The sequence below is a fragment of the Notolepis coatsorum genome (genome assembly GCF_963971535.1).
Source record: "Notolepis coatsorum genome assembly, chromosome: 10".
NCBI classification, from domain to species: Eukaryota; Metazoa; Chordata; class Actinopteri; order Aulopiformes; family Paralepididae; genus Notolepis; species Notolepis coatsorum.
Genome location: NC_140174.1, coordinates 5,953,600 through 5,965,612, shown reverse-complemented (window position 1 = coordinate 5,965,612; position 12,013 = coordinate 5,953,600). Strand labels below are relative to the sequence as shown.

Genomic DNA, 12,013 nt, shown 5'->3' with positions numbered 1-12,013 from the left:
GCCCACGAAAGAGCTTTATCCGAGAGAAGTGATATTGTGTATGATATCCACCAGGCTCGTTCTTCTGTGCCAAACATGGAGGGTTGTTGTCAGGGCTTGACGTTGACACCTGCCCACCTGCCCAGGGCTAGTGAAAATGCTGAGTGGCTAGTGACTTTGGAAAACCACTAGCCACAGTGGCTAGTGAGCCAAAAAGTTAACGTCAAGCCCTGGTTGTTGTGACTCAAACACAAGACTACACCGGGTGGTAAACCCTTTACATTGTCCTGGATACCCCGTCATAGTGAACAGGTGCCGGCATTTTGGGTTCAGTCCACCGTCTGTGATTTGGCGAGAGGTGCTTGTGGAGTACAGGTGGAGCCGGCTCTGGCTTCTTCTGTAAATGGGTATTTCTCTTAACGTGTTGGCATGAAGAATTCTATTGTTCCGTGATGTTACGGTGGATCTGCTCATGAGAGGCTAACACGACTCGCTGTGCGGTGATGGCCTGTCAGTGGGCGCCGCTTCTGTAAGGGCAACGGGTAAATTGTAAATGGCTGCTTTTTTATATAGCAGCTTTTATCCAAGGCGCTTTACAATTTGTTCCTCACATGTTACCCATTCACTCACACATTCACACACCGACGGCGGAGGCGACCGTGCAAGGTGTCGACCTGCTCATCGGGAGCCATTAGGGGTTAAGTGTCTTGCTCAAGGACACATCGACACACGCTGCCCGGGAGGAGCGGGAATCGAACCGGGAACCTCCGGATTGCCAGACGACTGCTCGACCTCCCGAGCCACTGTCGCCCCAAGGGTGGCGCACCCACGTAGCTGCGCTGCAGTGCAACGCGGACGTCCAGGGTTCGACTCCCGGAACCCGGAGAAGTTTGCCGCATGTCTTCCCCCAAGTCTTCTCCACAACCTTCCTCTCGGTCGGGCCTGTCGGAAATAAAGCAGTAAAATGCCAAAAAACAAACCTTAAAAGACAGAGGGAATCTTAAAAGTTACTCCAAGGGGTGACCACAAAAATCACCAAGTGATAGAAAGGGACAGGGGAAAACGCAAAATAATAAAGAGCTCACTAATAAAGAGCTCACTAATACTTTTGACAGTCGTCACAGAATACTACAAACTAAACTCTGTTGCCATGCAGCTACTTAAAAAGGAAAAGTCCAATAAAAAAACAAGTAACCCACTACAGGCCTGATGGCCCACTACAGGCCATCAGGCTGCTCAACGAACAATGAACACTACACAACAACAACCATCAAACGCACATAGCACACACATCCACATGCACACACTCACTTTAAACAAACACACTGTAGCACCCACTCCACACACTTTATAGCACACACTCACTTTAAACAAACACACTGTAGCACCCACTCCCCACACTTTATATTTATTGATGAAGGATTGCACTACAACTCGTACACCTTACTGTAAATTGTACCTAAATTGTACCTCATCCCATTTCTGCTTTGCACTATATAGTATTGTACATTAGTACACTGCATAGTATTGTATATTATATGGTAACTCAGTTACGTCTATTCTGCATCGAACATTGTACATATGTCTATACTGAACACTGTGACCTAATTTTCTACTTCTAATTTACATGCTATACTATGTTATTTGATACTATCTTGTCTAGCACAGTCTCTGGAGCGTAACAGTAAGAAGCATTTTGTATGAAAGTATTCTGTACTTCTGTATGACAACTATTAAAGAAACTTGAAACTTGAACTTGAAACTTGAAAAAGCCCCCCATAGCCAAGTGAGTAGGAACAGGGAAACTAAAGTGCCCTCATCAGCGCTAAGAGGGAATCAGCTCAGAGGAGAAACTAAATAGGTACAAATCTAGCACGGAAATCATGCGCCGTATTAATCCTCTCTGGCATCTTTACACTATGTGTGAACTTTAACCCCACTCTTTCTTCTCCTCTTGTGTGTGTGTGTGTGTTTGTGTGTGTGTTTGTGGGTACATGTGTCTGTGTTTGCATTTGTGCATGCGTGCGTGCGTGTGTGCGTGTGTGTGCGTGTGTGTGCGCGTGTGTGTGTGTGTGTGCGTGCGTGCGTGCGCGTGTGTGTGTGTGTGTGTGTGTGTGTGTGTGTGTGTGTGTGTGTGTGTGTGTGTTCACAGCTCCAGAGTCGTTCAGCTACAAGAAGTTCTTCCAGTTGTGCGGCCTGTCCTCAAAGACGGCCCAGGAGGTCAAAGATGTCTTCCAAATCCTTGACGATGACAACAGCGGATACATCGAGGAGTCCGAGCTCAAGTATGTGAAACCTCTGCTCTATAAGAACTGCCTGGAATATGAATGATTATCTCTCGGTCTAAGATGTTTATAGGTTCTTATCTGCGAGGAGGCCTAAAGGTTAGAGAAGCGGCCTTGTGACGGCAGGTTGTCGGTTTGAGCCCCGGACAGGCAGGAATGAATAACACTCGCTCGCTCCAACCCTCAACACCCACTGTTGGAGTGCCCCGGAGTAAGGCACTTAAAGGGGAACTATTTTACTATTTCTTTCACTGTTTGGGCACTTTTACACAATTCCTGTGAGTTTATGGAACACCTCTGTAATTTTTTATTCTTTTTAATTCATTGTTTTGTATTTCTAATCAAGTCCTCAAAAACAGCATTTTTCTACCTCAAGATCTTAAGCCGTTTTGAGCTGACTGTGTGGAGTGGGTACGAGTCTCAGCACATGGGGCCACATTATCATGCAGCGGTGTCTCTCTGACATCACAAATCAGCACATTTTCAGATGACTCAGTTCAGTGAGGGTGAATATTGTGAGAGGAGAATTGGAAGAATGCGCCAATATGAGAATTAGAGACATAGATCATATTAATATAAGTCCACATAGCTAGGAAACAATGCTAAACACTGAAAAAGGCCATTTATAAGATAGTTCCCCTTTAAAGAAACACGCCAACATTGTGGGAAATGCGCTTATCGTCTTCTCCAGAGTCAGACAAGAGAATAGATATCGACTTCCTCTCTCTGATAGTAGAAAGCTATCCGGCTGCAACCTATAGCCTATAGCTTGGCACAAATGAATGGAAGCGGATTGGGCCAGCTAGCCTAACTGTTGGCGAAAAACGCCTCTCCCGGAGTTTTAAGGTATAGGCTAGTGATCCGTATCTGAGACCATTCATTTGTGCTATGCTAGCTTGCAGCCGGATAGCTCTCTACTGAACGCACAGAGAGGAAATTGGTGTCTATCTTCTTGTCTGACACTGGAGAAGACGGTTAGCGCATTTCTCATGTTGCCGTGTTCCTGTAATATCCAACAGCAGCTCAGTGGCCTGCGCTTATACTGGGCAGCTCCCAGGTGTGTGAGTGTGTGTATAAGAGCGGCCCTGTTTAGCACCTGGGAGTGGGAGGGAATTGCTTATCTTTTATTTATTTATATATATATATATCATATATATTATATCATTATATCATATCATTTACATTACATTTGCATTGACATTACATTTACATTTACATTCACATTTACATTACATTCACATACATTTACATCACATTTACATCACATTTACATGTACATTTACATCACATTTACATGAACATTTACATTTGGTAATTTAGCTGACGCTTTTATCCAAAGCAACTTACAGATTGTGAACAACACGTGACCGCGAGGAGTACATCTCTGGCAGCTAAGAGTCAGTGGTATTATTCGTCAAATAGCATCAAGGTTGAGTGTTACACTCTGAGTGCATAGTATAGCCATATTAGCATGATAGGTAGTAGTATAATATAGTATCATAGTAGTATAGACATATTAGCATGATAGGTATATAAGTATAGTATCATAGTAGTATAGACATATTAGCATGATAGGTAGTAGTATATAAGTATAGTATCATAGTAGTAAGGTACATAATAGTAAAAAGGCAGTAAGAAGGTTATTTTTATTTGTTATTCTTTGTTCACATATTTATATAGTTTATATCATCTGGATATAACTTTTGATTTTACTGCAACCAACGTGTTGATTTCCACAGAACACGATCATCATACACATCTGTGATGTGGAGGAGCTTAATGTGGGTGAGAAAGAGAGATTTAATACAGTCAGATCACTCCTTTGGCATAAATGCGGGACGGTGCCATGAAATGGGCACCTACAATAATCCAACACGGACTCAGTGTTATTATTATTATTATTATTATTATTATTATTGTATTTGTTGTTATGTAATTCACCTACATTATATAATTGCACAAAGAGAGCTTATAGTTACAGAGGAGTGGTGTCGTGTGACTCGAGCCACGCAATTTTAGGTCACGGATTTAATATTTAGAGTAACCTTGCGACGTGCTGCTCACGGAAAGTGCGTGAGTGAGCGTGACTGTGTGAGTGAGCGAGTGAGTGAATGAGTGAGCGTGTGTGTGTGTCCGTGTGTCTCTGTGACTGTTGCCTTGTTCAGGAGCTGACATCTGTCATCATCACACAGTGACGTTCTTGTTTTTCCCCCGTCGTCCTCGCATGCAGGTTCTTCCTGCAGCGGTTTGTCCCCGGGGCACGGACTCTGACGGAGGCCGAGATCAAGAGCTTGCTCTCGGCGGTGGATGACGACAACGATGGCAAGATCGGAGCGGAGGGTCAGTGTCTCCTCTGAGGATGGGGCGTGGGGGCAAGGGGGGCACGGCTGGCACGGCTGGCTGGAGACACGCAAGCACAGGCACTTCAACGGTGTCATTGATATAAGATACAGGGGCGACAGTTTTTTTTTTTTTTTTTTTTTTTTATACCCCCGATCAAACCAGTTGAATGCTGTCGGTTATTTGATCACAAACAAATTGGGTGTGTTTACATGGGGGAATTCGAATGTTAGTTCCTAAGACAGATCAATCAATATTTGTGAACGTGAGATCTCCCAAAGCCAGAAACCAATGTCTTCAAGTATAAAGTCTGGCGCGGCTCCGTTGACAATGAATGGGAGACAAATCTTACTTGCTTTCTTCTTTTTTATAATATCGAAATCAGCTTCTTCCTATAGTAGTGGTCTCAGTACTGAAACAGAATATGTATGAACTCTGAACATTCCCCTGGGTGCTCTCTGTGTCACCTATAAAATATTTCCCAATTCATTGTCTATGGAGCAGCTTCAGACTTTATACTTGATGACATCACAAGATTGAGTTCTAGCACTCTAGTTTTTGGATTTTGGAGAGAGTTGTGAGAGAGAATATTTTTGTGTCTTAGACCATGGTATGAATTCTGAAATTGGAACACGCCAACATTTGGGGAAATTAGCTTATCGTCTTCTCCAGAGAGAGAGACAAGAAGATAGATACCAGTTTCCTCTCTCTGTGTGTTCAGTAGAAAGCTATCTGGCTGCACGTTAGCCTAGCTTAGCACAATGAATGGAAGCAGACAGTGACGGGTAGCCTATAGGCATTGTCCAACTAACACCTCTCCCGAAGTCTACCCATCACTGTCCACTTCCATTCATGGTGCTAAGCTAGGCTAACGTGCAGCCAGATAGCTTTCTACTGAACGCACAGAGAGGAAACTGGTATCTATCTTCTGGTCTCTCTCTGGAGAAGACGATAAGCTAATTTCCCAAAATGTTGCCCTGTTCCTTTAACATTCCAATATTGCTCAGGATACTATATGCTCTTCTGTCTAAATTGTGCCACATGTAAATGTAATGTCCCGTTAAGGCTGTCACTGGGACATGCCAATATGAGCCAGGGTACTGGGTAAACCTTATCCCGTTTAATTGTACGCATTGGGGGTCTGTGTGACTTTGTCTTTCACACATGTCAGTTTCCATAATAAACAAAAGCATTACAGTCATCTCAGAAAACACAGTCACTCCACTCAATCTCTCCTGGCATAATTGCATTGTGTGTGTGTGGCCTTATTGTGAACCGGATTATGTTCTTTAAATTCATAATCTGGCCTGAAAAAAATGGCTTTTAATGCAATACCCTAGTCAATTATGTATTTGGTCACAGATGTTGCAAGTCAGTCGAGGGCATTAGGACAATCCGTAAATGCGAAATCTGCCAACCTAACGCAAACATTTGCCAATGTTAATTCTGTGATCTTGGTGAAGTGCGTGTGAGCGTGCAACAAATCTCTCCTGAGGCTATAGCGGACTCTAATCTGTAATGCCACCAAGAGCACCAGCAACACGCAACTCACTAGCTATGATGATACAGTGACCGTGGGGATTTTCCAGGGGTATATGCATATTTTCAAAATGATTAAAGGGGCACTTCAGCAAAAAAAATAAAAACAATCTGATTTATTATGCACATAATTTCACACGCATCCAAAAGCTCTATACAGTTTTGCACGCATCCATTTAGTTTGACAGTTATTGAGAGTAAATGAGTTTAAACAAGACCGAAATAAACTTCATATATGGCCACCAGTGATGTCATCAGGGACAATAAGTATTGGCCAACAAATGCACATTTTAGACTAGAGCCAATAGAAAGAGCACTACTGCTACTGGTTATACACAGGGTTAATTTAGCTGGGGGGGATACATTTTTAGTTTACTTACTACTTTTGATTTGATTTTGAGATAGGAGTGTCTTTGTGGACAGTGCACAAGAAGAAGCCCATATTAATTATTCTATACTAATTAGTTACAATTGAACAGATTTAGATAAATTATTGAAAATTTGATGTTCCAGGGCGGCTAGGTGGTGCAGTGGGCAAGGCACTCACCACCAATGCTGGAGACGCTGGGTTCGAGCCCAGCTCTCCACATTGGTTTCAGTTTGGCTGGTCGTCCGCACTAATACAATTGGCAGTATTTATTAGGGGGAGGGAAAACTGAGGGGTGGGGATCGGACGTTGTGGACAGCGACTCCTACAGGTCGGTTGGTGCGCCTGCGCAGAAGAATCAAGAAGCGATGGGGGCGGCGTCCCTCCAAAGCGCAGACCCCTGGCGCTGAAAGATCACGCTGCGCAGGTGAAAAGATGCGACGGCTGCTATCTCGAGTATCGGAGGGGACTCGTGCTATGTATGGCTTCATCCACATTGCAGCCGGCTTGTGGGAGGCAAGAAACAGCGTTCGAGACAGGGGAGGGTAGAATTGGACGATACAAAATTGGGATGGGATAAAAATAGAAAATGGGAGAAAAAGTGTATCAAAAAAAAGAAATTGATGTTCCAGAGGACTGATAAACAAACATTATGTTCCTGTTTGATGCTTTTAGGTGTATAAAGTGTTCAAACAGTCTTCCTCACCTGCAGAAATGCACATTGACACATTAACAACATAGTGAAACAGAGAGAGAGGGAGAGAGAGAGAGAGAGAGAGAGAGAGAGAGAGAGAGAGAGAGAGAGAGAGGAGAGAGAGAGAGAGAGAGAGAGAGAGAGAGAGAGAGAGAGAGAGAGAGAGAGAGAGAGAGAGAGAGAGAATGTGTGGTGAATAGTTGTTTTTTATGATTTGTCTGCTTGCTGTGTGGCATTCAAGCCATTGTGTGGTTTTTATTTGTCTTTCCAAGGGGCTTTGACAGTAGGAGATCCAAACGGGGATTAATGGGAAATCCATTTGGTCTTCTTGGCAAGCAGAAGACCTCCAGATGTTCCTTTATGCCTTAATGGAGCCCATTGCCCATGCCCTCTTCCATATCTATGCCTTGCATAAGAGGGATCAAGGGGTTGGGCCCAATGACCACTGGCTCAGTCACTCTTGTCGCTTGTAATATTTATTTTCTAGTTTAGGGTTACATGAGTTCAAACCTCCAGTTTGGTCAGACATCCCTACAAATACAATTGTGTCAGTGTTCTCGGGTGGGAAGTCGGTGGGGTATGTGTGAAGTGTGAGTCCTGGCCGTTTGCAATAACGACTCCTACTGGTCGGGCGTCTGTTCAGCAGGGAGGGGGGATCTGGGGAGAGATAGCATGAACCTCTGCACACGTTACGTTCCCCCAGTGAAGCTCCTCGCTGTCGGGTGGAAAAGAAGCGGCTGGCGACTCCACATGTATCGGAGGAGGCGTGTGGTCGTCTACACCCTCCCCAGACTTATAGACAGTAGGGCAGCACAATGACCTGGGGGGAATTGGCATAGCGACTAAGCGACAGTGTAGTCCCAAACAGAAGGTCTGCTTTTAGTCAGGCAGCCTTTTCCGTGAGAGCAGCCCACACCTGGCTGGAACAGTCTGCCAACACGGCTCAGGGAGTATCAAAGTTACATTTAATTTAAAACTAACTTAAAATCATGGTTGAGAGATGGTCAAGTTGTGCGACCATTTTAACTGAGGGGTTGTGATGTATTGTAATGTATTTTAATTAGGGATGTCCGATATTATCGGCCGACCGATATTATCGGCCGATATCGGCAGTAAAATGTGATATCGGAAAATATCGGTATCGGTTAAAAAAAAAAAAAACAATAACAATATTTGTTATATATATATCCAGTGAAATTATTAGTTACCTGAAATTATTACGTTTTTTGGACGGGGAAACCCTTCATATATCGGTATCGGTTGATATCGGTTGATATCGGTATCGGAAATTAAGAGTTGGACAATATCGGAATATCGGTATCGGTAAAAAAGCCAATATCGAGCATCCCTAATTTTAATGTATTTATTTGTATGTATTTTAGTGTATTGTAACCTATACTGATTCCTACTGTGTTTTAATTATTGTACTATATGTTTTAATTATTGTAGCGCTCATGTCACCTGCCCCAGAGACTACAGTTGAAAATTAGCCAACTTGGCTAGACTGGCATATTTACAGTCAAATGTTCCTTAATATGCACTGTCTCTGTATTTTAAACCAATAAATACAAAAATACTTTTAATTGTAACAAATACCTAACAAACCCGCCATTATAATAAATGTAAAAAAAACTAGTACTGAAACTAAACTAAAACTAGACATTTCTAAACAATAAAAACTAAACTGAAACTAGCCATCCTGCTCTGGAAACGAACTGAAACTAAACTGAATTGAATACAAAAATTAAACAACAAAACAATTGTTGATCACACAGATTGTATTGTATTGTTGAACCGATGCTGTGAAATGTGCTGAGATTGACCACAACAACCGGAATGTATGTGTTCACATACTGTAGTGGGTTTCTTATGTAAATTGTTACTAACTCCATTATGTATCTCATTCCAGAATTCCAAACAATGGTCCTGTCCTGAGACGTCTCCAGAACATGAAGACACGTCTTCGGTCCCTCTTTTCTCTTCCTTCTCTCCATTCCAGAATCCCCCAGATCACAACCTCCATTCCTAGGAGTTTTTATCTTCTTTGTGCTTGAATTGTTGTTGTATTTCTTTTTCAAAGTCCACGTGACGTCGCCCATTCAATGACAAACCGTTTTCATTTGCCTTTTGATTATGTTTTAGGTGATTGTATCCATGTGTCAGTCCTTGTTTTCTGTCACACACACACACACACGCACACGCGCGCATGCACGCACGCACACACACACACACACACACGCACACACACGCACACACACACACACACGCACACACGCACACACACCACTACACTATACGCTGACAATGAATGATTGAATAAACATATTCAAACTCATCTGCCTCGTTCTCCTCAGTTCCTTTAACCCTTTCCGGTGCATGATCTCACATCAGAGATTGAGAACTGAACTGAATGTCACCATATAGCTATACTGGCAATAGAGCTTTAGAATGACAAGGTTCTGAGAAGATATTCCAAAAAGGTCTTACACCCTGAAGAGATAAAACCACAACAGCTGTTTGGAAAAACATTTTGCTATAGCAGGAGACTTACTTTGTAAGTAACTATATATTAACCTAATATTAACAGAATTTTTTTTATTTAAGGAGATTTTCCGCTGCCCTTTGTGCGTTGATTACCAGCCAATAAAAGAAAATACATAACCTTAGTGCATTCAATCAAACCTGTTCATGTCAAGGATGACCAACTTGATATGTACCAAGCTGTGGACCCCCAGGGACCCCTATCTGAGGAGACGGTTGTTAGATTAGATAGGATTTTTTTTAGAGAATTACATAACTGTCTATATGCTGTAGGTGGAGAGAGTGAAACCTCTGATCATAATGGTCATTCTTACACATTGTGCTCAACCTCTAGTGAATAGAATATTAGTCAAATTGAAATACTCCCCATTTTTATGGGGACCCCCCTCAAGGACCCCACTTTGAGAACCAATGCCTTAGTAGTGGATCCAGCGATAGTGTGTCATGCATGCATGTACGGATAAGACAGCATCACTTCCATGACACAACAACTGAAGCATCGGAGAGAAATGGGGAGCACTACCAGAGACAAGAGGGTCAAAGGTCGTACATAATGGTTACAAACTGATGGGAAAGATGCCTACTGATGATGATATTGCCATTCGTTTCAAGAACGGTGAATTAGTAGCTGAGCCCTAATACGTAAATTACTTTATTATCCTTTCAACTGATGGGTTTCAGTCGTCTTTTTTTTTTTTTTTTACTTACATTTTTATTTTCTATTTTTAAACATCAAAGACAATACAGTTACTGACAAAATTATTTAAAAAAATTATATCAAAAAACAAATAAAAGGGGGACAAAAAATGTATTGATAAATAAAAAAGGAGTGACATGGGTTCATCGGTCCATACATTGTTTATTTACATTTCAATTGTCGTCTCTCTTTTCACTGGTCGGAGATTCAATATCTCAAAAAGGATTGCTCACACTATTCATCTACCTGCGCATGCGTCCGACTGATCATCCGTGACCGAAGAACTGAACTGGAATCGGTGGCGATACAACAGCAGATTAAAGTTACAAGTGACCGGGGTCTCTCCGGCTTAGGTTTCTGCTGAGTGAAATGGACCAGCGTCTGAGACGTAAAGGATACCTTATACGCCGGGTCCCATGTTAGTATTGATTGTCCATCACTGTCAAGAGAGGCTTATAGACCAGCGGCAACCCTACTAGTTCTAAGTGGCATGTAATTGATTAATCACACAACAATGTAATATGTAAACTATGTGATGACATCCCCCCATATCTCCGCTATCATCATCATCATCATCTCGAGGGCATCTCAATTGGTTCAGTGGTTTGTGTACCTTAATTACTACTGCTGCTTCTATACAGTACAGTACAGTATAATGCAGACTGGATCACATGCACAGTCCAAGGCAAGACAAAGATGGGGGGAGGGAAGGGGGGGGGCTAAGAATATGAGCTATTTCCAACCAATACTGAAATAATGGAATAATGGAATAATGGAATAATAGAATAATAGAATAATAGAATAATGGAATAAAGGACAAATCTCAATATGATATTGCTGCTCAGGATGAGTTCAAGTTTCGTTTTATTTGTCACATATGAGGTACATGTACATGTAGACCTGAGATTGTGCTTCATACAGTAAAAAAAAAGTAAGAAAGTGAAAGAGTAAAGACGATGATGATGATGATGAAAAAATATGGATGATACCATATTACAGAGAAATAAGAATGTCGAGATTGTGCAGCTTGTGAACGTCACTATTTATTTTACATTAGTGTATGGGCAGGAGAAGTTATCTCAAAGACCAAGACCGACAGATAGTCAAATTCTGAGTGTGAGACAAGAAGGCTACAAGACTGTCCACACTGGGTCTCTAGACCACTCCTCTCCAGTGTCCCTCCGTGCTGTCCCAGTTTGGCACCAGTGCGGTTGTTGTGAAGGGCCAGATTAACATTGAGAATCTACGTTTTATTATTTTATATAACTTGTATATTATTTATATATATAAGCTATATACCTTTAAGCCTCCGTTTGAATCATAGCATTATTCGCTTTCCTCATTGGACAACGCCCTTGACACTAGCGGCGCCAACAGTCGCGCCCCCCAGACAAGTTCAAAGACGAGTTCGGACAAGTTGAGACATGCCCTTGGCCAGCGCATTGATTCCGGACAAGAGATTCGGTTGCGCCCTAGAAACCACTCTAAGTATATATGGTGGAAGGCGCAAGCAGCAGCAGTTCGTTCGACCTAACCTAACGTGAAGTGAAGTGTGAACCTAGCAACTAGTG

The 12,013-nt window shown here is 42.4% G+C and overlaps 1 protein-coding gene across 1 annotated transcript; it reads left to right on the top strand.

Annotated features, from left to right (window-relative positions):
* Positions 1–482: 482 nt before the first annotated feature.
* On the top strand, positions 483–9,508 carry pvalb9 (parvalbumin 9; the record flags this gene model as incomplete). The annotated part of the gene is made up of 4 exons (XM_084322325.1): positions 483–489; positions 2,132–2,264; positions 4,495–4,604; positions 9,114–9,508. 4 exons carry the CDS (start codon positions 483–485, stop codon positions 9,137–9,139), a joined length of 276 nt encoding a protein of 91 aa, XP_084178451.1. The 3' UTR covers positions 9,140–9,508.
* Between the last annotated feature and the right edge of the window lie 2,505 nt (positions 9,509–12,013).